Source organism: Synchiropus splendidus, chromosome 6, assembly GCF_027744825.2.
Source record: "Synchiropus splendidus isolate RoL2022-P1 chromosome 6, RoL_Sspl_1.0, whole genome shotgun sequence".
In the NCBI taxonomy this organism is placed as follows: domain Eukaryota; kingdom Metazoa; phylum Chordata; class Actinopteri; order Syngnathiformes; family Callionymidae; genus Synchiropus; species Synchiropus splendidus.
In genome coordinates this window covers 26,960,678-26,984,038 of record NC_071339.1, presented here as the reverse complement: position 1 = coordinate 26,984,038, position 23,361 = coordinate 26,960,678, and the positions used below count along the sequence as shown (strand labels likewise).

The window sequence follows — 23,361 nt, the reverse complement described above, 5'->3', positions numbered from 1 at the left end:
TAAGAGCCACACACCTATTTCAAAAGAGCAAAAGTTCCTTGCATATTATTTATCATGTCTGCATCAAAATAACACTGTGTCCATTTTGTTTAACTTGAGTTGTTGAGTTTTGCACTGTTTTTCAGTTTCTTAACTTGAAACTAAGCATTTCTACAACAAGACCAAGGTTCCCATTCAAAACATTTATTAACAAAAAGACACATTGTTGTACATACACAACTTAACTAGACTCTTTATGAAAGGAGCTTCCTGGAGGAACGAGGGACTTGAGAGAGAAGAGGAAGGACAGGGAGCCTGGTTCCTATGATCCAGAAATTGGAAATGAAAAATACATAAATAAATTAAATAAATTAAACAAGAACATATTTTAATAACTTAATTAGCTGCTTGTTTCCCTAGTGCGTTCATAAACTAAATTGTGAATGTCCAAAAGAACGACGATCTCTGGATCATAGGAACCAGGCTCAGCAAAAATGACTCCTCTGCTGAGGGAGATGAAGCAGTGGCTCATCATCAACATGATGGCATGTTTCTGGAAAATGAGAACATAGTGTGATTATACTTCCTATTCAGAAAGCTCATTACACTTTAATATAGCAAGTATATAGATTCTCAACAACAACTATTACCTGCTGCTGGTGGTGGTACTGCTGCTGCTGCTGCAGTCATGTTCCCCGACGTCTCCCTCGGGGTGATGAAGGGGTCCAGGAAGGAGAGGACGGCGAACCTCCTCCACTCCACATAGGATTATAACAGAGGAAAACACTGTGAGGAAACGGTTTAGAATATTATCTCCGACTAAATATTCGTGCAAATGTTTAATGGCACTAAACGACAGCGATGACGAGTCAGGGCAGGGAAGTAATAAATACGCTAGGGAACCAAAGTAAAACGTTTCATTTTTCGAACATTTGTCACATGATAATGTGTAGCCACAATTACATTACAATTACCTCATCGCTGTTCATCTTTCACATATACACTGGATGCAGAAAGCACGCTCCAACTGTCGACAACCGGAGATGAGGATTTTTCGACACCATGCGCTCGCTGGTGCTCATGGGAAATGTGGTCTTCTTCAGGCAAAACACTACCGCATAAGTCCACTGGCCCCGCCAAAATCAACCATAACTGAATGTTCCTATGAACCTTTTTGATCTTGGCGCCCACTTTTCCCAGAACAAATGGGCCCGGGACCGATTCAAGTAATATTAATCTACTCACATGTTAACAAACCAAAACCTCGTGAAATGACATGAAACCATGTGATCAAGGTTTTGGAGTAGATTAAATATGGTTGTTGATCACAAATGAAATTAAGAGTAATGAATCAGTTCCATTACTTGAATGGGGCCCAGGCCCATTTGTTATGGGAAAAGTGGGCGCCGAGATCAAAATGGTTAAGAACCCCTGAACTAGACCATGAATAAATAAAGGTACGCACGCACATGCACGTTAGTCTTTCTATCTTAGTGAAGACGTCAATGACATAATGCTTTCCCCAGCCGCCAATCCTTTACCGAACCATCCAAAACAAATGGTTAACCTTAATCTTGCTAAAATCGTATATAATTATCTAGTTCTTTTAAAGTTATTTCACCTCAAAATGAGGCTTGAAGAAGCGAGGACCGGCCAACACAAAAAATAAAACCTCAAAAACCTCATAACGCTTCACTGGCACTAGACGAAAGTGAAACCAGAGTTATCCAAGACAAATAAAAGGTTCGACAACGGTACTGGAGCACTAAAATCATTTATATTAACATCGGGGCAGTGCAACTTACCTGCTCAGAAGTAGTCAAAAGTGTCTGTCCCTGGGGTTCCTGAAGCATCACACAGTAGCATAGTAGCCAATGACAATGCCTGTTTAAAAATTAGTTGCACTCGCGCATGCATGCACAGCGAATAAGTTTCATTTAGTTCCACAAAAATGTGGCGCATTCACTAAACTGATTCAGATAAATTTAAACCAATAAAATGCACGTCCATATGACGAGTCTGCACTCGTTTTTCTTTGTGAATTTGTCGGGAAACAGAACAGAGCACTCGGTAACGGGAGAATGAATAAGAACCAAAATCGAAGTCAATCGGGTAAAATTAGTGACTCGTGTGGCTGTAAAGTTGTAACAGTGGACAGAGAAGCTCAAATAAACTGCAGTTTGAATGAATGAGCCGCAATTGGAGCCCCATTCATTTTTTTCGTGGTCCGCAGCACATAAAAAAGGTTGTCCGTTTTTCATGACCCCATGCACGATTCAATAGATTAAATATTTGTGACCGCATGAATGAATTGCCTTGAGACCGGGTTGCCAGATCATCAACACCAGAGATATTTTGAGATGAACTCAATGAAAAGATTTCTCTCCAGTTTAACTTAAAAGTGTCCAGCCAGTCACATCCTAGTAAAGCGGGCCTCTTTCCCTTGTTGGAAATACACCTCCCTTTGTACCTCCACGCGTCTGTTTAATCGTGAGAATGACTACCAAGAAACCAACAAGTTATATTCAAGATTTATTCCCTGACAGAATACAAAAGCAGAATTCTGGGTCAGCAGCTACGCCTGACTTAGCCTTAGCAGAAGTCTGGTTGAGCGACAAAAAGCTATCTGAGGTCTTGACCCTTTATACACAAAATTTTCTCTACGTGGGCTCCGTCCTCATCTGATTGGTCCTCCGCTGTTGACGCCAGTCCTGGTCGCTGGCTCCCTCGTAACCATGGCAACGAACACAAGGCATGCGCCTCCATTCCGGACCAGCTCCTTCCAGCTCTGGAGAGGATGGTACTCCCCAGCCTCCTCCGCCTGACCTTGGACTCTATGAGTTCCAATGTTTGTTCGTCCAGTGTGGTTCACTCCCGTCTTTGGACTCCACCTGCAACTTCAAATTCTCACACACACTCAGCCACACTGCCTCATTCAGCATTCCTGCATCTGTAAATAACTGATTTATTAGTAGCACAAACAATGAATAATATTAATACTGTAGGATAAATGCACTATTCTCATTACCCTTAACAACCAGTAGGCGGAGCTTTGCTTGTATTTTTTTTTTTTTTGTATTATTTTTTGCTTGTATTTGCCTGCGCTCCTGTGTCGAGCAGCATTTCCACTTCTTTTTCTTCAATATGAACATGCATGTGAATGCCGTGTCGTTTGCTTGCAGCAGTGTACACAGTGCACACCCCCAATTTGTCTCTGTCATATTGATCACATTTAGCCTCTCCATGCACATAATGAATCTTTTTATGATTTGCACAAGCTATATGTCCAATGTTTGAGCAAAAATGACACTTTAAATTTTTAAATCTACATGTCTGTGCAGGATGCTTACCCCTGCAACGGGAGCACAGCTTGTTCCCTTGTTGTTGTCTCTGATCATTTTTCTGTAATGACTCGGAGTTAAAAGGTCCCTTTGTGAATGTGGATCCTTTTTTCCATTGACTTTTACTTTTCTTCTGCACCTTATTCAGAGTTTTGGTCATTTTAAACTTTCCAGCAAATTCCTGTGTGTTGCTTTGCCACTGCAGTCTCACACGCCTCCTGAAACGTCAGACCTTGTCTCAACAACAGCGACCTCTTTTGTGCCTCCGCACTTTTCAGACCGCATACAAACCAGTCTCGGAGAGTATCATTTAGGTGTGCATTGACGGTTGTTTAAATGCCACAATATAGTTGCAATTGACTCCCCCTCGTTTTGGTTCCTCTTCTGGAAACGGAATCTTTCTACAATTACGTTGGGCTTGGGCTTATAGTGCTCACTTAGTGTTTTGCACAATTGCCGGTACGTTTTGCTGCTTGGCTTATCCAGGATTATCAAGTTTTTCAAAAGTCTGTAAGCATCTACATCAATCACTGACATGCAATCATCATGCATTTGTATCATGTATCATGTATGAGAAACATTGAGCTTTATGTTGTGCAGTGCTTGAGTCCGTTGATGTTGATGGATTTAAAAAAAAAGAGAATATCAGATAGAAACATACCTTCTAACTTACCGGTTAGCATTTTCCATCACTCCTCCAGTGCAGCGGTGACAAGCGCACACAGAGTACTGTATATAGAGTATTTCTAACGCTCAACATCACCGTCCGCTGAGTAACCGCGCTACATACACAATGGACAGGACAGCAACTAGAATACCCAGCTATTTGATGTTCGGGCTGACTGACTTTTATGAGCTGATTTCTCTTGAAGTCACTTGTGGTTGGTCAAAACATGCACATACGCTGAGCCAATTGGGAGTGTAGTGGAGTGCCGCTCAGGAGAGGGAAAAGCGAGAGAGAGAGAGGTTTGTTGCAGTGCAGGTTTCAGAGAGTACACGCTAGTCAGGTGAAGAGGTTAACAGTATAGTGTGGGAAAGAAGCATATTCCTCGTTCGTTTTAGCCTGATCCACACAGGCACCATTCCACAACCAGCCGTCACGGAATATAGTGGCCTCAAGTGGACAAAACGAAGTGTCACAAAAGCAGGAGCAATAGATTCATAAGTCTTATCAGTTTGAAAAAGGATAAATATTGTCAAGGTTGCTTTGATATTCAGCACCTTCAATGGTGTAATGTGACTTCAATGACAAGAGTTAGTTTACTTGTTGTATTCGGAGATTCTAGATTTATATTTTGAATAAATGACGTTATTATTCAGTTAATGTATGTTAAAATATGTAATAATGTAGAAAATTCAAAGACAATTGAAAGGCTTCTATTTCTACTTTTTTTTTATTATAAACACGATTATACTATAATCATTATACTATATACTATTACAGAAGTCGCCACAGACCTCCCTTACCTCGACTGCAAAAGTATCAAAAGTGGAGATTCAAAGTGGAGAGTGCTGAGCGTGAACCTCATGTGTATATTTTACAAAAGTGTGCATTTAAAATGTGGAAGTAGGGATATGACAAACACTTTTATTATTATTTATCATTATTAAAACACTTCATATCATTTCATATGAAAAAAATATTCTCAATATTTTTGAATGTTTTTAAAATACTTTCAATTGTTCCTGAAGCTATCTGTAATGACAAATGTAGAAACTAGAATTTTTTCATGGCATTAAACCAAAAAAGCAGCTACATAACGTTATTACTTATGGTGATTAAAATGTAGAATTTTGGTGATTTTTTGTAAAATTGGTCATGAAACAAAAAAAAAAAAAAAAAAGACTTTTTTTTTTCCAAAAGTAAAACAATGAATTAAAAAAACAACTTATCTGGCAACAGATGACAGGGCTGATCCTGACACAAACTACTAAGCTATTATTATTATTATTATAGCAAGTATAAAATCCCAAAACACATATGCAGTGGTACCTCGGTTCTCAACCACAATTCGTTCCAGACGGCCGTTCGAGAAGCGATTTGTTCGAAATCTGAATTGATTTTTCCCTTTACAATTAATAGAAAAAGAAATCATGCACTCCAAGCCTTAAAATAGTCTTTTGTAGGAGTGAATGTAGAGTGTCTGCTGCAGGTGCACTGTTTGTCTATGTGTGTGACCGCTGCATGTGGGACGGGTTGCCGAGTGAGTGAAGTCTCTCCAGAAGTGAAGAGGTGTCCGGTGCGTGTCCAGCTCTGAATGTGCGGTTCTGTGCAGTTTGGCTGTGACAAAGTAATAAACCATGTAACGCTCTGTCCGCGACTCACCTCTTCCCTGTCCGAGCTCCAGCCGATAACAGGACATCAAACCCTGGAGTGCGCACACCAGCCTCAGAGGTGTCGAGAGCCAGCACCTCCCCTGTGACGCTCTACCACGGTCCAGTGCGGAGACAGAAAAGGTTTTAAACATCAATATGAAGAAAAAACAGTCAGTAAATGTAGCTAGCGGGACACGTCTGCATAAAGAGGCTGCGTTATACACAATAACAAAGCACGTCGTGGGTCAGCTGATGTATTTTGTCAATGAACTGCATTCAGGAAAAACAAACTTTACATTTTACTATGTCTAAAGCTGAAGCGAATTCAAACAATGATAGCCACCCATGTAGGACATGTCGCCAGTAAACCTGTTCATAGAATACTAAGAACAAAATATTTGTGTGCTTGTTAGACAGTTTCATCTCTTTTTGGCTTTGTGTCATGTTGCTTTGCATTAATTTCTAGCTACGTGCCTGCCACGATGATCTAGTGATTTCATAATACATGAAAGCAATGTTCCCTCTAAGCTGCACGTGCAATTGCGCACAGCTGATACGATCACAGCACACAAAAATATCTATGCTGCGCAACAAAAATTAATCCTGAATGGAATATAAATGACTGCAATCTCTGGACTACATGGCTTCTAGCCATCCAGACATCAAGCCATGTGACATTAGACCAATAAAATGACTTTGACACCGCGTGTATCCTTAACTGGCAGTTTTACACAGGTCTACGTACGTGAACTATTATGTTTAAGAGCTGATTTCTCTTAAAGTCACCCGTGGTTGAACAAAATGTGCGTATGCATTGAACCAATTGGGGCGGCGAAGTTACTCACAGGAGAGAGAATCGTTGCAGCACAGGTTTCAGACTAAAATATATAGAGAGCACATGCTAGTCGGGTGAGGAAATGAACTGTGTCGTCAGTTCGTGTGTTTGCTCAGACACATGAAAAATTAGAGGGAATTTACGGTCTGCTCCTTCTCAGGTGGAAGTGCTGAACGACCTGGCCTGTCCACATGACCGTTTCCAGTAAACTTTCTTTTGATTGATTTGACGAGCTTCATATGCTGTGTGTTTTTATGAATATCAAATGATTTTTATTCATTTGAAGGCTGCATGCATTGCAGTTAAACCGGAGCCATTTAAAAAGTCTTCACTGATCGTGACAGGATTATGACCTGCGAAATGCAGAAAAAAAGGCCCAGTGTAGGCTCTAATAAGCAGTTTATTTCACGCTGTTGCATCACATTTCATTCTCATTGCGGGAGAACAGATGAATCACAGTGCAGATATGAGTTAACTGTACAGCATATAAAGCAGCGGTCCCAAAATAGCCAAGAGTTATTGCTGCTACATGAATCAAACAATTGGCAGAGAGAGTTTCACAGAAAAAGTCTGTTGTTTGGACAGAGGTCAATATCCTGCTTGTGCGTTGTCATCTAATCTCTCATCCACTCACGCGGCTGTGACGCTCATTTGTGCTGCATGTGATGCTAATAACTGCAACGTGTGACTAACGTGGACTTGAAGAATAGGATATTATTGTCCATGTGGGTTAAACTGAACTCATGCAAACACCAAGACATTTCAGAACCAAGAGAAAGCCGCCAGAAGTTTGTACACTGTGAATCTGTGGGTTTATTTGCAGTTGAAATGGGTGTGGGCCTTCCTGCTCACAGTTATTTGCGTTTGCCGATCCGTGCCATCAGTTCCGCATTGGCTGCAGCTTTGGTCCTCATGTCCTGGTTCTTGGCCAGATCAATGAGGACACTCAGGATGCTGGTGGGGACATCGAGGGAGAGGGCAAAGCGAGACCCTTGCTGAGCTCTCTTGGGCACCTGAGCGAGCGGACGAGGAGCCCGAACGCTCCGGAGCATGGTGCGACGCTCTGACTGGAGCAATGAGTTCAACACACCGCTGTGGTTCAGGATATCGATGGCCAGCATGTCACGCTTGGTGTCTTCATCAGATTTGGTCAGCACAGCGTTGACTCTGTGGGCTGCCACACAACACAGCAGGAGGAGCAGCAGACACGGACTCACACACACACTTCGCATGGTCGCCACTGTGGAGGAAGCAGTACATGGAGGAACAGGAATGAGACTTGCACTGACTAAGGCCAGTGTTATTCACAAAAAATTATAATAATTACACCCCACTCTCCTGCATGACTATGAACATGATTGTACACTCTTTGATAAATGGAGGAAAAAATATGATCAATATTTGTCATTAAAAATACATGTGTGATTATTTTTTATTACATTTAAACATTCACCACAATTATCGTTTTTTTTAATAACATAATATTAATATCTAGTGCCTTTGTTTATTGGGTAGCTACTTGTTCCTTCCCATTCGAGTTTTGCTTATTTTATCTCTCATTTAACATTAAAAAGGAAAAAATGTAAATGTAGCCATTAAATATCTTAAATATGAAAAAAAAAACCCATAAAATGCAATATAATAATTTTCAGCTCCATTGATAACTCTAAAGTGGAGAAGTAAAAATACAAATAATTCCAGTGCTGATTTTAATATAATCTTTATCCGAAAAACATCTATTTAGAGTGCTGGTCACTAATGAGCTGATCTCCCAACCGTAGCACAAGCAAATATACATGTTATTGTATTGCATAATAAAACAAATATTGAATCTCAACTATCCTATTAAACAAACCATGCCTATGAACATAAAAGGTGATGCAAAAGTTGATAACCAAAAAGAAAAAAAAAAACAAAGTACATAATTTAAAGCCAAACACTCACTTTCTGCCACTGCTGTCTGAAGTTGACGGTAAGTCAGCCACTCCTCCTCTGGGCTCGTACAAATGTTCGGTGGGTTCCCCGCTGCTCTCTGATGGACCGCTGTGTTTAGCCGACTGCTCCTCTTCACGATAGGGGTCTTCATCCACATGCGTCCACGAACACGTCCCCTTTCTGTACGATCCCACCCTCTCTTCTTATAATCTAATTTCCTCCTCCTCTCATTGCCATCCCGCTCCATCTAAAAATAACTGTGTGTGATGACACGGCAGTGTTGTCATTGTTCATGAGTTGGAAAGCGTCGCCTCCAGGTGATCACCAGGGTTTCACTAAAAACTAGCTCCATGTTGAGGTCATCCATCTTATCAATGTAACCGCTATGCTGTCACGCCGTTATGTTATCATTTTATTGGAAGGGCTTTAATAAATACAGCCTGAACATTTGATGCTTCCCGCTGAAACATCACCTCTCTGCCAAAATTACAGAATCGATTACACGTAATCAACGAATAGATCATCAGGAACTATGCAGAAAGAGCCTCCTTTAAAGCTGATTATCAGTTCTCCTGAATGTGCCGATAGGAGAACTACTTTCTTTCCTAATTTGCAGCTATATTAAGATTTCCGCTGATTTAGTCCGACTACAGACCAATCTCCAGGACCTGACGTGAGCCGCCAACGTCACACACCCCCACATGAAAAGCAGTTCTCCATGAAAGAGCAGGCCCAAATTTCCCCCACATTAGTGTGACGATGATGAAAATCTACATCTTATTCGGACCTTTTAATACGCGGCCATCCGTTAGACATCAAAGGGTGGTTGCATAAGAAATGGGAGTGTGGATGGAAGCCTGTTTGCTTCTGTGAGTTGCATCTTGAGGCCGACCGTGCAAGTGGGATCATCCCACCACAGCGTCAGTCACTGATCCAGTCTTTTTCAGGATCAGGTATCGAGAGTGTTACGGAGCTGACAAGGAGAGACTTTGGAGCCCAGAACTTACGCTTCCCTCCTGACTCACTTCAGTGCGTCCCATCACTGCGCTGATCCTCATCAGTGTAACGATGCGACAGTGGTTAACTTCAGCATGTTTACTCGAGGCCTCGGGGCTCTCAAGTAACAGGAATCATAAATAAACTTGGGTCAAACTAAAGCCACGGAGCGTCACACGGAGTCGTACCAATGGAATCTCAGTCACTGATGAAACATGAAAGTTCATCTGAGATGTTGTTATGAGATCTGTTATGAGTCAAGATGCAGTGGAATGTGCATCAAAACAGGTCCTGACCCTGCTAGAACTAAAGAGGTCTTATCTTCATAGTCAGCTGCATCTCCATTGTAATGTCTGAATTAATGCAACCCTCATACCGTCTAGTTTCAGCAACACAAATATAAAACCAGAGTATGTTCAAGTAGGTGATTTCCAGTTTTTTGTGGGGACATGTCATTGACTTTCATGCTTTCCCCAGCCTCTCACCTTAAACCTAAGAATCTAAAACAAATGGCTAAACTTAACATTTACTCTGAACCAAACGTAAACCTAATTAAAACAACCCAGTAATTTTGAAGCCTACATCCTCAAATTGAGGCTTTAACCTCTAGGGGTCCAGCCAAATGTCCCCACAAAGTCATGTGGTTTTGTCACGAATTGGTCCCCACAAAGTAGGATAAACAAGCCCTAAGTAGCCATACAAACTGCTGGATGTGACAGAGAAACAGGCGCATTTAGACTGTTTTATTATCTCCACAACAAGTCCTGTTATGTACAATAGAGGACAGAACAAAATCTTACAGAATTATAAATATGCTCTTGCACCACGTTCCAGACTGATTTGACAGTTGACGAACATTTTAGGGATAATTTGATCTGAAGCAACATGTAAAGCAGCAGCAAGAGCAGCAAATGAATTGTGCCACATGAGTAGCAGACAAATTCATGATCGAATAAAAGTGGGGCCAATAATGTGAGCGGATAGTCGAAAGGGCCACTGGGTTCTCTTCAAGACCCGAATGTCCAGTGAACTCCAATTTGTTAAGGGCCATATGATTACTCACTGCAACAGTGGTCAATGATGTGACGGGGGAGATATTGGGGATAATCTAGAGCACTCTTTTAACTCCTTAGAACCTCAACCAGTACATGGCACTGCGCATTCTGTTGTAGTCAGGAAGCTGCTCAATCGGACCTAGGGGGATGGACATTGTGATGTTTAAAACAAATCTTGGAGGGTAACAGTTCTTATTCAGATTCTGGCCAATATCTTTTACTTACCGACACCAACCACAGCAGGACATTTATCATATATGTATTTGGAACACACATCACGAACCATTCTTGGAGTCACAGCCTGGAAAGAGAGACAAGAGTCAAGGAGGCCAAGAAAAGTTGAACATTTAAAAACAACATCCAAATTGAGATTTTATTTTTCCACATGCCTGCAAAGGCACAAAAATTGAAAAGACTAGGAGATGGTTTTGACTTACGTCAATGCGAGCGTCCCACTCAGTCAGAGGAATACGCCGCCCGTAGTTCAGGATGTGTCTGCCAATGTCATCACAAATGGGAGTGGTTCCTTAGAGAGAGAGGGGAAAAAAAGTTGTCATATTGGTTGAACACATTGTTCAGAGAAAACCCATTTGGTTCTCAAGCGTTGTGTACCATTAAGCTGTCCAATCAGACTGGCCTTCAGAGCAACCTTCCCTCTAGCAACATCACTCTCCGTCACTGTGGTGCACAAGTTCATCCTGCATCAAACAGGTGAGGAAAGATGTTGAACACCTTGACAAATGCATACAATATTACATAATTTACACAAGAGGCCACTAACCAAGCGTTCTGGGACCAGTGCATCATGTCCTCTATGTTGTGCTTATCTGTGACAAAATGAATGCCCAAGAGGCCGGTGTCACTGTAAGAGGAGTGGAAGGCCTGGAAGCTGTGGCAAAGATTCTCCTCTGCGGCCAGACGAGCCAAGCGGCTGCTCAGGTTCTGAAGGCGAAAGTCAGCTTTTTGTACTCCAAGTTGATTTAATATCAAATGGGTAAATAAAAAACACATGTACAATCCAAAACTGAATTATTGGTTCAACTATGTGTGCTTGACCGGTTCGATCAAAAACCTGGTACAAGTTTAAAGGGCGGGGTTTAAGACTCTTGGTCTAGATCAGTGATACGTAACCATAGGGCCCGTCGAAGGTTTTTTCGATTTACACCTCTGGGCCGTGAGACACTCTACACTAGTAGATGAGCCACATATGGTGGCAGTAGTGAGTCACTGAATTGTCTTGACAGCAGCAAATCTGTGATAGTTAACAACTATGGAGAACATAATACTCATTTCTGCTCAACATTGGGTGTTGTGCCTCTCGTTGGGTCCAGAAGCAGGAGTACGACCCCTGACTCTGGCTCTTAGAGAGGACAATGATCTACCCCTCAAAAATGGCCACCAAAAACATGATAAGCTTCAAGTGGGCAAAGCTTAAAGGGGAAATGATCAGCTGAACTGCCAAACTTAAGCTGATATAAGCACCAAGATGCAACTTCATAGTCATTCAGGTAACTATAAGAGATGTTGGCCTACCTTTCCTCCACCGTAGGTGAGGTCATAGCTCCCAATGGTTGCGTTAGCCACCATGAGAGGAATAATGTCAGGACTAGCAGCAGCAGCTCCCTCTACAGCAATAGCGATGTGAGCAAGCGGTAAACCATCATCACGCATGCGGATCTGAGGGGCAGAGCACATACCGCTTGAACATAAAAGCATGGTTTGATATGGAAAAAGACCCAAGTGAAAGAACATGACTTTTAAGTATAATGTATATGCGCATCAGGATTTTGTACCTCACTGCCTGTGAATCTGCAGGGAGCCAACACAGGAACAGCATCTCCCTCATACTCAAATGATACGTTGCCAAAGTGGGACTTGGCCAAGCTCACGAGTTCATCATGGTTCACACCTTTAGATCAAGACGTCCAGGTAAAAGCCTCTTCCATATAAGCAGAAATGCTGTCGGACAAAAATGAAGACCAACCTCCTGCCGCAGCCAGGACCATGCGAGGGGCTTTGTAGTGGCTTTCCATGTATTCAACCAAGTCTTGACGGGTGAGAGATCTGAGGACACCATAAATGGCATTAAGAAGAGCCATATACTTCTGGCATATGATTATCTAATTAGTAATTGGCAGTTACCTAACATTGTTGGTGGGTCCCAGTACACTCTGGCCCAGTGGGGTTCCCTGGAAGGCTGTGGCATGCAGCAAGTCCAGACAAACTTCCTGCTGGTTACCTTCCACTTCCTGTAGCTCACGAAGCACAACTCCTCTCTGCTGCTCAATTTCTGCCTCACTCAATGAGCAGCTCTGCACTACTTCTGACAGCAGCTCCACAGCTGTGGATCAGTTTTGAGAACAGTTAAAACCTGACAGAAAAAAAGTAGCAAAGTGAGAAGGATCTTTTTTTACCCTTTGGCAGATCTTTGGCCAAAGTCTTCATATAGTAAGCGGTGTGCTCCCGGGAAGTGTATGCACTCAGATGAGCGCCCATGGACTCCACCTGCTGCTCCAATGCTGTCTGTGGGTGCTTTTTAGTTCCCTTCAGGACAAACATTTAAGTAGGTTGGGGGGGGGGTTTAATTAAGACCATTAATATTGCCCTAGCAGCCTTCTAGCAAAGCTAATTCACAATACCTTGAAAGCCATGTGCTCCAGGAAAAACCCAGCGCCATTGTTCTTCTCATTCTCATACCGACTGCCAGTACTGATCCATAGACCAACCTGCAAAGGTGACAATACAGTACAGGTTTAGCCTTCTGAACAAACCAAACTGCAGAAGAACATTCAAAACATAAATACAGTGTTATTTTAGGGGCAACTGCTTATAGTCCTTAGGTATGACACATTACTAATCACTGGCGTTAACAGTCCTCTGTATATTTGACTCTCCGTGGAATGTTTCTCCCGTTGGGTCCAGAAGCAGGAGTACGACCCCTGACTCTGGCTCTTAGAGAGGTCATTGCTCTACCCCTCAATAATGGCCACCAAAAACATGTGAAGCTTCAACTGGGAAAAGCTCAAAGGGTCAAAATAAAGACTACCGACCGCAATGATGAAAGTTTCTCACAGTGCATGTAGAATGTCCAGTCTCCTCGGATGCTACCCTCAAGCCATTTTCCAAGGAAGTAAGTCGAGTATCAGGGGCTCCCAGCAGACTGTGGGCATAGCTAACGGAGGCCTGTCCACGCCGCAAGCACAAGAGGACGGGCTGGAATAGATGGGGAAAACAGCTCATTAAAAACATTCCCAAATAAATATAAAAGACAATATAGATGTTGTGATACTTTTTCAATTAATGCACTTTTGTTAAATCTTTGATGGGCTTATATGCACAGTTGAAAATATTCTTATTAAAACAGCTGAGTTACATTCCGGTATATTTTGGTAATGTACCTCACGTTGGGTCCAGAGGCAGGAGTACGACCCCCGACTCTGGCTCTTAGTGAGGACACTGATCTGCCCTTCAGTAATGGCCACTAAAAACATGTAGCGCTTCAAGTGGGCAAAGCTTAGAAGGGGTTTTATTGACTTCTATGAATTAAGTTCGTTTGTAACTCAACATTGATTTATTAATTAACGAGTCAGAATTCGTTTATAAACGTTTGTAACACGTTTGGGAGCTATTGCTATATTAACAAGTGAACTAAGTACATTTCGTTATAGGGTTTTGGTAGCAAAAAAACTTTACGGAGTGTTAACACTTTAGGCATCGTAATAGAGTGCGATTTCATTTTCAAATATTGTCAATAAAAATAGGCGTGCGTTGGTGTGACAACATTTTACGAATGTCACTGCTAAAGCGGTTAGCACTGAAGCTACAATTTGTCGGGAGGACGAACAAGGACGCACAATTACAGCTACCGCCATCGGTTACGCTCACATAAGCTTCATGAAACAATGATCGTGTCTCGAGAAAGCGGTTCATACTGTCAATAAAGTGCAACTGCTTCGATTGAAAACGGTAGCGGTCAGTTGACCTTGCATCGAGCAGTAGCCGGTTAGCTTATTCCCTTGACTGGTGATCACCGAGCCTAACGCTTACGTTTCTAATCGTTCTGAAGAGTGAAAGTCGTGCAATTCAGCATTTAACATTTGACAACATTCTACAATGAAGCTTACATTTCGGTTTTTGACGAGTGCTCGACCCACGGTACTCCCGACTCGGCACACGGACGCCGCCATTTCTCAGCACAAGTTGTAAGAGACGACGTCTTCTTCGCCTCGTTTACAGTGAACGCGGCCGGTGACCAATGATAATATTTACCGCCACCACGAGTTGACTTCATGTTACTACAGGGAGTAACAAGGGGACGTTGACTGTCGTATGGAAAATTAAATACGACTGAAATTACCATAGGAAAAAAAGCAACAGAGTTTAAATTAAACAAGATGCGTGTCACTCTGAATGAAACATCGTTGCAGAAATAAGGCTGCATAGAAGAAAAAAAACATTGGAGGACACAGGTACAGTAATCTCATCATTAAAACTTTTCACTTCACAGATCTTTGTTCTTTAGGCCTATTGCTTGAAAACGTAAGTAAAACTGCACGCACATCTACAGTCTGTTCAGTTCATCAACACTGAGAAGGCTTCACAACGTCTATGCCCCTCGCACTCAAAAAGGAATCAGTTATTATTTAAGTAAGGTACACAAAGAAGGTACGTGGTATTCTTATTATTAAATCCTCTTTTTGTTATCTTAATAATGTGTCTTATAAGCACTGTCTCAAAATACATCAACAAAATAAAGGTAACGAATGTTCTCTGATGTGATGTGAATAGAGCAGGTGGCTCTATTCTATACTTATTTGCCCAACAGTGCTTGTTCGGCCCCTCAAAACCTTAGCACCGGCCCTGCTCTCACGCTACCTGGACTAGTACTTCTGGTTCATCCACTGGCTGGATCTGTATCGTGTGATCACTGCGGGGGAGCCTTTTGGAACGCTGTCCTGCGCGTCTGGTTTTCTAAATAGATCCGGAGGTCTCGCTAAGACTCTCCCTTCTTCGCCCACATTTCTGACTAACACCGCTGTGGGGATTATTATTACATAACCAGCAGCCACATCGTTCATCGTTCGGAGGATTCGGCAGCACCACACGTCTCCTGATGCGGCGGCTGGATCCAGTGGAAGCGGCGGTCCTGGTGTCGGCGCTGGCCGCGGCTCTTTGTCCGAGTCTGTGCTCGTCACCAATCAACTACCGACCCATCATCGGTGAGACCCTTCGAGAACATTCTGCATTACCGGGTTTCACGTGTAGTAGCACTTATGTAATTCTCATCCAGAACCTTCCAGGGAGAGGAGAAGCGAAAGTCAATTTAAATGACTGCGATTGCAAAATTACGGTGCGTCAATGAATCTGTGTTGTATGAATGATATTTTTTTTGGGTTACCTTTGTGCTTCCCTCAGTCATTCTACTATAATGAAGAAGTTGGTTCGGTTCATGGTTTAGTGCTAGTGTCAGTGTCATTTTATGTGGCCCACAAGAGCTGGAACTGCATAGAGCTAAAAATAAACTTGTAATTTAGAAATATTGAATGGGATATTGTGAGTAGATGTATGTTTGTGGTAAATATATCATCCAGTAATTCAAACGATATTGTCTTCTTTTGGCTGTCAGAATTTATAACGTGCTGCATTCAAAATATTTATCCAAACTCCCAAATAAAATCCCAAACACAAGTTCACTCAACACTAAAATTTTATACAAAAAGCCAATCAAGTTGGTTCTTGTTTTTCCAATTACAGTGGTACCTCGGTTCTTGACCACAATCCGTTCCAGACGGCCATTCGAGAAGCGATTTGTTCTAAATCTGAATTGATTTTTCCCATAACAATTAATGGAAAAAGAAAAGGCTTTTGTACTGTGGGAGTGAATGTAGTGTGTCTGCTGTGTGTGCGCTGGTCGCGTGTGTGTGGCCGCTGCATGTGGCAGGGGTTGCTGAGTGAGTGACGTCTATTCAGAAGTGAAGAGGTGTCCGGTGCGTGTTCAGCTCTGAATGTGCGCTTCTGTGCAGTTTGGCTGTGATAAAGTAATAAACCAAGTAACACTCTGTACGGGACTCGCCTCATCCCTGTCCGAGCTCCAGCCGACAACAGGACATCAAACCCTGGAGTGCGCGCTCCAGCCTCGGAGGTGTCGAGAGCGAGCACCTGCCCTGTGACACTCTACCACGGTCCAGTGCGGAGACAGAAAAGGTTTTACACCTCAATATGAAGAAAAAAACAGTCAGTAAATGTAGCTAGCGGGACACGTCTGCATGCAGAGGCTGCGTTATACACAATAACAAAGCGCGTCGTGGATCAGCTGATCGGTCTGCACACCAGCTTTTCCAGCTTTTTTCGGGGGTGTTCGATTTCTGGATTTTTCTTCGAAATCCGCAGCAGAAAAATCTCGAAATTTTTGTTTGAAGTCCGAGACGTTTGAAAACTGAGGTACCGCTGTACATCTAATCAAGGATAATGTCTACAAACAAGTTTCAAAGATTCCATATCACGATGACGTTGACAAAGCGATACATACAGGCCCCTTTACCAAAGGCATTCTTGGCATTCATTCATTACTATTTGAATTCTAAATATAACTGTTGTTTATTTAGGCCTTTTATTTTCTTTATCCTCATAATATAACTAAGTATTAATCAAATGTTAAATTATATACTTTAAAGGAGTAATTTTAAACATGTCTCTTGTCATGTAAATTTATTTATTATTGATAAGTTCATTATTATATTGAGAAATAACCCAATGGCTAACTCAGAAAGAAATGCCTATGATGTTTATACTACTACTAAAGCTTTATTTATATTGATTTTTTAGAAAGCTGTTCACAAAGTGCTTGTTTGTTTCCTGGAAAATGCAGCACACTGAACATGCAAGAAAGAATGAAGATATCTTTATAAAGATGTGACCTCAAGTATCCTGAAAAACTAGTTCAGCACCCAGTCATGGCTGCCTATGCGTTTATTTACACTCAATGTGAAGTAGCAAAACTGTCTTAATCAAGCTGTATCCTTCCATCAGTGGAGCTTGGCATCTGTGCCAGTCTTGGCAGGTTGGTTCTGTTTACCGTTTCACAACCAGTGACTAATGCCACGATTAGCCACAGACAAACAATCAGGTGAAATGGTGTGAGAACAGGTTCCTTGTTTTGAATATGTGGTGCCTTGTGATCTGTCTAAATCAGACTATGATGGAAATGCAACAAATATCATGAATCTATCCCAAAGGTGTGCTGGCTCAGGAGATCTTCCCCAATGACCAGTTTGCCCTGGGCTCAACCTACATCGCTGCCTCTTATGTGAAGTACCTAGAGGCTGCTGGGGCCAGGGTGGTTCCTGTCAGGTAGTGGCTTCTTACAACCCACGTCTCCAGTCCACTTATGACTAATGGATAGGTTTCTTTATAGATTTTGTGGATGTTATTTGGCTTTTGTCAATACATTTTCCAGCATGAAATATTTCCATTTAACTGTCATTCACTCCATTTTCACCAATCAGAATCAACCAAACACATGAGGAATATGTCAAGCTCTTTAACTCAATCAATGGGTGAGTTGAACCACTTTCTTTTTTTAATTAACTGGTCATATTTGAGATATTTCCAAACATTTAATCAATGTGCATTGTCATATTTTTTAAACTTTAAATTCTACTTTGTTTTGCAAAAATTCAGACCTAATTGTCTCCTTAGGGTATTGCTGCCAGGAGGAGACGTGGATCTCCAGACATCACAGTTCAGCCGAACCGCCAAGATCTTCTATGACCTGGCTCTGCAGGTGAACACAAAGTCTGTTCTCCAAATAACAGGAAGATGATCTGCAGAATTACATATTAATAATGATCACAAAGCTTCTAAAAGTGTTACTTCAGTACAAACAGGAAGTGACTGAAACTCTATAACAGATGATCAGTTTTCATTGAACCATTCTTGTTGTGACACTCTTACAGGCCAATGATGCTGGCGACTACTTTCCTCTGTGGGGAACTTGTCAGGGCTTTCAGCAGCTCTCTGTTCTTACAGCCAATAAGAACCTGCTTACACTCACCGACACCAAAGCTGTGGCTCTTCCCCTCAAGTTTACACCAGGTACTCCTCTCAAATCAGAATCGTCTCTTAACATGGTCCATATTTTCACGGAGAGATCACTTGGAATTATTGAGTAATGTTGCCTACTTAACCCTCACATTGAAAAAAAAAGGTTGCTCTTGTTACATTGTTCATTTTTAGATTCATTCATACACAACTGAAAGTGTTCTTGGAAACGTTGGTCTTCCACCGCAGCAGCACTCCACTCGTGTCTCGTTCTTCTTATACCGTCTCATATAACAATGTACTTTAGTGAAAAGCCTCCAAAACAACTGTGTATTTGAGTATGTTAATTTATTGTGGACTACTTAAATTGAGTTTCATTGCAACTGTGAATTTTATACAGCCACTCCAGGCACAGGACTACATCTTATTGAGCCATTACATTGAACAGAATGCTCTGCTGATAAAGGAATCATGTGCAAACTGGTCTGAAGAGCTTCAGTTCTGATGGGGGAGGGGCACAGTGCCGTCAGTCTTCTTTTGTCCTTGCTGTCTCACTAGTGGTGCCGCTCTGGGCGGAGCGTGGCATCTAGCTTTAGCAGCTATGATTTCCTAATGCTAATGTGATTAGCTATTTCATATTAATATGTTACATAGGCAATATCACAAATAGGTTGGTTTTTAGCACTACAACCGTAAAGATGAAAGTGGATTTTTTTTGTGATTAAATAAAGAGAATCACATGTTTAGGAAGACAAAAGCCTTATTCAGTTTCACTGCAAACAGACTCAAGAAATGCCACTTGGGGTGCCAAAAGACCATTGTCTTAATTAAAGTACAGTAAATGATCTCAAATAACACTGAAGAATGTATTGCATCATGCTGGCATTATATTGAACAGAAGAAAGGGGACTCCTATTATAGGTGTCCTGCTGGAAAATTGTCTAAAGAGCTTTAGTTCCTACCTCCATTTGTTCTGCATCCTCACCGTATGATTTTGCCCCATCTGTTCACTAACGGCGCTTCCTGGAGGCTTGTATTTTCTCCGTGGAATCCTGGTGGCGGGGGTTGAAGTGAGGGGGGCTAGGGACAGTTTAGTGTAATCAAGTTTTCATACCGTGATAGAACAGAAAGGAGCCAGGTTTGTGTTAAGAGTTGTGGCATGCTAGAGACAAAATCAGAGCTGTTTGTTTCCTCAGTTTGCATGCAATGCATAAGCCTCCAGATTTGTTTTTACTGTAGGGCTGGGACATTTGTGAAAAAAAAGTTTGCAGTTTACAGCCCATGACCTGGAATGCCGAGGAGTAAACATAGTCCACAACATGACTGTGCCTGATTATTAAAGTACTTTGTATGGACATCGTGGACTTCCACAGAAATCCATCTTGAAAATCATCTTAACCTCTACTCCAAGCTTGCGGTGCGTTATGTCTTCACTTATGGTGCCCAGAAATACCGTTGAAACAACTTGTATCTCCTAGAATATGTATAATATTAAAAGTGACCATTATCAGATTGTAGGACTTGCATACAGGACTTTCATTACACAACATGGCTGGGACTCTTATTATAAGAGTCCTCCTAGAAAATTGTCTAAAGAGCTTTAGTTCCTGATGAGGAAAGAGCACAGTGTCACAAGTCATTTTTTGTCCATGCTGTCTCACCTATGGGGCTCAGGGTTGCTAGCCAGCTATAGCAGCTAATGAGGTCTTCGTGCTCACGCTGTGTTACACATGATATCACATAATTTTTGTCATCAAATGAAGACAATCATTGTTATATTTAGGAAAAAAGTCAAAGAAATTATGTGGTTTGTTTTTGTTATCTTGTGTATGGAAGCACCAACAATTTGCATAATGAACTCCACTCTATTCAGATTCCATTCTGAACTAGCCAAATTGGGTAGTTTCATATTTCATATCGATGTTTACATGAAGCATTTTCATTCATATCAGGTATTTATATCAATTATAGTGGTCAAGAGTTGCATTTACTGCGTCTGAGGTGTGATGCATTCATGGAACTTTGGAATTCTTTGCTTCTGTTGTTTTAGTATTCCTGGTCTCAGTGTTTAGCATTTCTGGTCTCAATACATCGTCATCATCAACATCATAATCAACATATGTTTGGTTAATCTTGTGAACATTTGGAGTATGTTGACACTAATAACAATATACAAATTACAGCGATGAGCATTTTACCAATGAGAACTTCCACATCCCTTTTGTTCTTCTCCGTGACTTTTTTTTTCTTTTTTCCTTTTTAAACCTAGCAGCAATGGGCTGCCTTTGTATATCGTGGAGACAATGCTAGTAGGTGTGTTAATAGTGCACATATAAGAGTTTTCTCTTGTCTTGTTTCCCAGCTTTGCAGGCCAGCCGTCTGTTCAGATCTTTCCCCAAAGATCTCCTCCAGGCTCTGGCAGAGGACAACATCACTTCTAATTTTCACAGTTGGAGTTTGACAATGCAGGTACTTTACTTTGACACGATTGAGAGTCGCCAACGGAGAAATTACAAGGGTATTTGTCATTGACTCTGCAGAACTTCAGCAGGAATGCAAAGCTGAAGCGATTTTACAGGATTCTCACGGTCAACACGGATGGGAAGAAGGACTTCATCTCCACCATGGAAGGTGAGTTGGCTTTCAGTTGTGATTCAAATATGTCTTATTTACACCCGCACTTTTTTCAGCCTACCGTTACCCGTTCTACGCTGTGCAGTGGCATCCAGAGAAAAGTCAGTTTGAGTGGATCGACAAGCCTGGGATGATTCACTCGAGCGCTGCGGTGACGGCCAGCTTCTACACAGCCAGATTCTTCGTCTCTGAAGGTGAAACAGTAACAGATGTTACTACTCAAACATGTATTTGGACTGTTGAGTTAATCTTTCACTAGTCTGAAGTATGATCAGCATCATCTCAAAGCTGATTGAAATCGTGCAAGTCTGTTTTTTCTTGCTGGGATTTACGGTAGCAAAGCGGATTATCACCACAAGAGGACGCCAAAGTCATTGATATTGCCGGGTGTAGCAGGATCGCCATTCTTAAAATAAACAACCAGAACAATGACCGCTCTAAATCAAAGAGAAAGGCGAGATGAGTCAAATTACCTTCCTTCCCTCTTTGCTGCAGCCATGAGGAGCAACCACAGTTTCTCAAGCCATGAGGAGGAAGGGAGAGCGCTCATCTACAACTACCCGCCTGTCTACAGAGGCCGCAATGCCATCTTTGTGCAGAATTACTATTTTGATTGATGACAACCGACGACATGAACAGACTGATACAGCTTAGACATCCATCCTGGAATGATGTGTATCTGCTTGTGAACTATTGCAATTTGTAGAAACTCCCGGTTAATGGTGATATTCCTGTTCACAATTTGAATCAATGTTATATGTCACTTCACTGGAATGATCCTGGAATGTTCTGCCACTCTCACGTTAGTCCACCTGCTCCTGCGCAATGATTGTATGACATCTATTTATTCTGCAACAAGTCAATAAACTCCGTCACGTGCTTTCATTTTTAAGTGCTGTTTGACAAGCTAAATAAATCCTGACAGCAGATTAGGAATGATTTCACTGAAGAGTAAATGTTTAATGAGGAAAGTGCAGGAAAAATCCATTTTGAATCACCTGAAGCTACATGAAAGCGGTTTGCAGGAGCCTCGCAGGTTTCCAACTGTCCACTTGATGGCAGCATAACAACGCGTTTTGAGCACGAAAGCGAGCCTTATGAATAAGGTTGTAATAGAAAAACAAACAAAAGCGAAACAAAACAATAGAACTTTTGAAACGTTTTAGCTGTGAGGAATACCAGGAATCAGAAAGCTAGAAAGTTTTCCCTTCATCCACTTCTTACAGCAACTTTTGTTTTTCGATTCAGTTCAACTGCACTGCACTTTTCAAGCTCGGAAAACAACTGGGTAATGTGTTGCAATGGTGCACACATACTGATATCTTTGCCTTTGAGAGCATCACATGTGACCAAACTGTTCTGTTCAGTTTTTGCCATTTCAGTTCACCATTTATTTCACTCTCTGCTGACATTGTGTGATAGCTGATTTAACAAAGGTTGAAGGAGAGATTTCAACTCGCCCTAAGAAGTAGACTGTGTAGCAACTCAGTTCCGTCTTTTGCGCACGCTTTTACCAGCCTGACTTCCAACCAGTGCTCACCTGATACTAGTAGGCACTTAAATTCAAGACTCCTTAATGTCCACAGATGTCCTTCAGCTTCTGTGTGATTCCACCCTAATCTCTGCTTCATCATGACATGTGGTCTTCATTCCGTCCACTAGCCTTCAAACAAGCTCACATGAATAACATAAAACTCAATGATGAGACCCCTCTTCCTGCTTCATCCTGCTCCCTCCGCTGCAGTATTGAGTCTATCAAATGTCCTTTCCATGCATATGTAGTACAACAGTATTTGATGAATGATGCTCAATGTTTTTAATTAAACACTGGCTCGGAGCAAGGACTGCAACCGGTTTTGTATTTGTTCCAGGGCACCCATTAATTACCCAGAGCTTTTCCTCTCATCAATTCATGGAATGACTCAATTTTCTTCCGCATTATAGTTCATTAAATGAGTCAGTGTGCTGGGCAGCGGTCAGAAGAGGGACGGTTCCCTGGAACATCATGACATGAGCTGACGTTGAATCACATCTTGACCTGACTGAACTCAACTCCAGCCATGCAGACACAAGGTGGCTGGTTTGAGTCTAGCTTAAGGCATATCAGATTCATTTCAGTGTGGAGTTCGGATGTTCTCCAAGTGCTGGCGAGGGCTTCCTTAAGCCACTCCCATTTCCTCTCGCAGTCCAAAAGCACACGGGAGAGGTCCTCACAAGTCCGAGGTCTGAG

The 23,361-nt window shown here is 41.9% G+C and overlaps 3 protein-coding genes across 3 annotated transcripts; 1 reads left to right on the top strand and 2 right to left on the bottom strand.

Moving 5' to 3' along the window:
• Window positions 1-7,020: 7,020 nt before the first annotated feature.
• Window positions 7,021-9,958, bottom strand: LOC128760594 (uncharacterized). The gene is made up of 2 exons (XM_053868104.1): window positions 8,416-9,958; window positions 7,021-7,711 (listed from the first exon to the last, which is right to left on the bottom strand). Exons 1-2 carry the CDS (start codon window positions 8,651-8,653, stop codon window positions 7,326-7,328), a joined length of 624 nt encoding a protein of 207 aa, XP_053724079.1. The 5' UTR covers window positions 8,654-9,958; the 3' UTR covers window positions 7,021-7,325.
• Window positions 9,959-10,182: 224 nt separating this feature from the next.
• Window positions 10,183-14,725, bottom strand: LOC128760593 (cytochrome b-c1 complex subunit 1, mitochondrial-like). Its single transcript, XM_053868103.1, has 13 exons — window positions 14,582-14,725; window positions 13,530-13,670; window positions 13,097-13,183; window positions 12,872-13,001; window positions 12,600-12,798; window positions 12,442-12,521; window positions 12,251-12,366; window positions 11,991-12,134; window positions 11,239-11,399; window positions 11,070-11,155; window positions 10,895-10,983; window positions 10,683-10,758; window positions 10,183-10,596 (listed from the first exon to the last, which is right to left on the bottom strand). Exons 1-13 carry the CDS (start codon window positions 14,642-14,644, stop codon window positions 10,532-10,534), a joined length of 1,437 nt encoding a protein of 478 aa, XP_053724078.1. The 5' UTR covers window positions 14,645-14,725; the 3' UTR covers window positions 10,183-10,531.
• A 625-nt stretch (window positions 14,726-15,350) lies between these two features.
• Window positions 15,351-22,869, top strand: LOC128760743 (gamma-glutamyl hydrolase-like). Its single transcript, XM_053868383.1, has 9 exons — window positions 15,351-15,676; window positions 17,693-17,807; window positions 17,963-18,013; window positions 18,156-18,240; window positions 18,413-18,551; window positions 20,860-20,966; window positions 21,038-21,128; window positions 21,188-21,325; window positions 21,627-22,869. Exons 1-9 carry the CDS (start codon window positions 15,571-15,573, stop codon window positions 21,746-21,748), a joined length of 954 nt encoding a protein of 317 aa, XP_053724358.1. The 5' UTR covers window positions 15,351-15,570; the 3' UTR covers window positions 21,749-22,869.
• The last annotated feature ends 492 nt before the right edge of the window (window positions 22,870-23,361 follow it).

What these genes read in the sequence shown, in the direction of transcription:
- LOC128760594 (XM_053868104.1), bottom strand. Translation starts at nt 8,653, where the DNA reads ATGGAGCGGGATGGCAATGAGAGGAGGAGGAAATTAGATTATAAGAAG. An exon ending in TCAGACAGCAGTGGCAGAAA is followed by an intron (nt 7,712 to 8,415) that starts GTGAGTGTTTGG and finishes CTTCCTCCACAG; the next exon opens with TGGCGACCATGCGAAGTGTG.
- LOC128760743 (XM_053868383.1), top strand. Translation starts at nt 15,571, where the DNA reads ATGCGGCGGCTGGATCCAGTGGAAGCGGCGGTCCTGGTGTCGGCGCTG. An exon ending in TCTATGACCTGGCTCTGCAG is followed by an intron (nt 18,241 to 18,412) that starts GTGAACACAAAG and finishes ACACTCTTACAG; the next exon opens with GCCAATGATGCTGGCGACTA. An exon ending in GTTGGAGTTTGACAATGCAG is followed by an intron (nt 20,967 to 21,037) that starts GTACTTTACTTT and finishes TTGACTCTGCAG; the next exon opens with AACTTCAGCAGGAATGCAAA.
- LOC128760593 (XM_053868103.1), bottom strand. Translation starts at nt 14,644, where the DNA reads ATGGCGGCGTCCGTGTGCCGAGTCGGGAGTACCGTGGGTCGAGCACTC. An exon ending in CACTCGTCAAAAACCGAAAT is followed by an intron (nt 13,671 to 14,581) that starts GTAAGCTTCATT and finishes CATCTATTCCAG; the next exon opens with CCCGTCCTCTTGTGCTTGCG. An exon ending in TGGAGCACATGGCTTTCAAG is followed by an intron (nt 13,002 to 13,096) that starts GTATTGTGAATT and finishes TTTGTCCTGAAG; the next exon opens with GGAACTAAAAAGCACCCACA.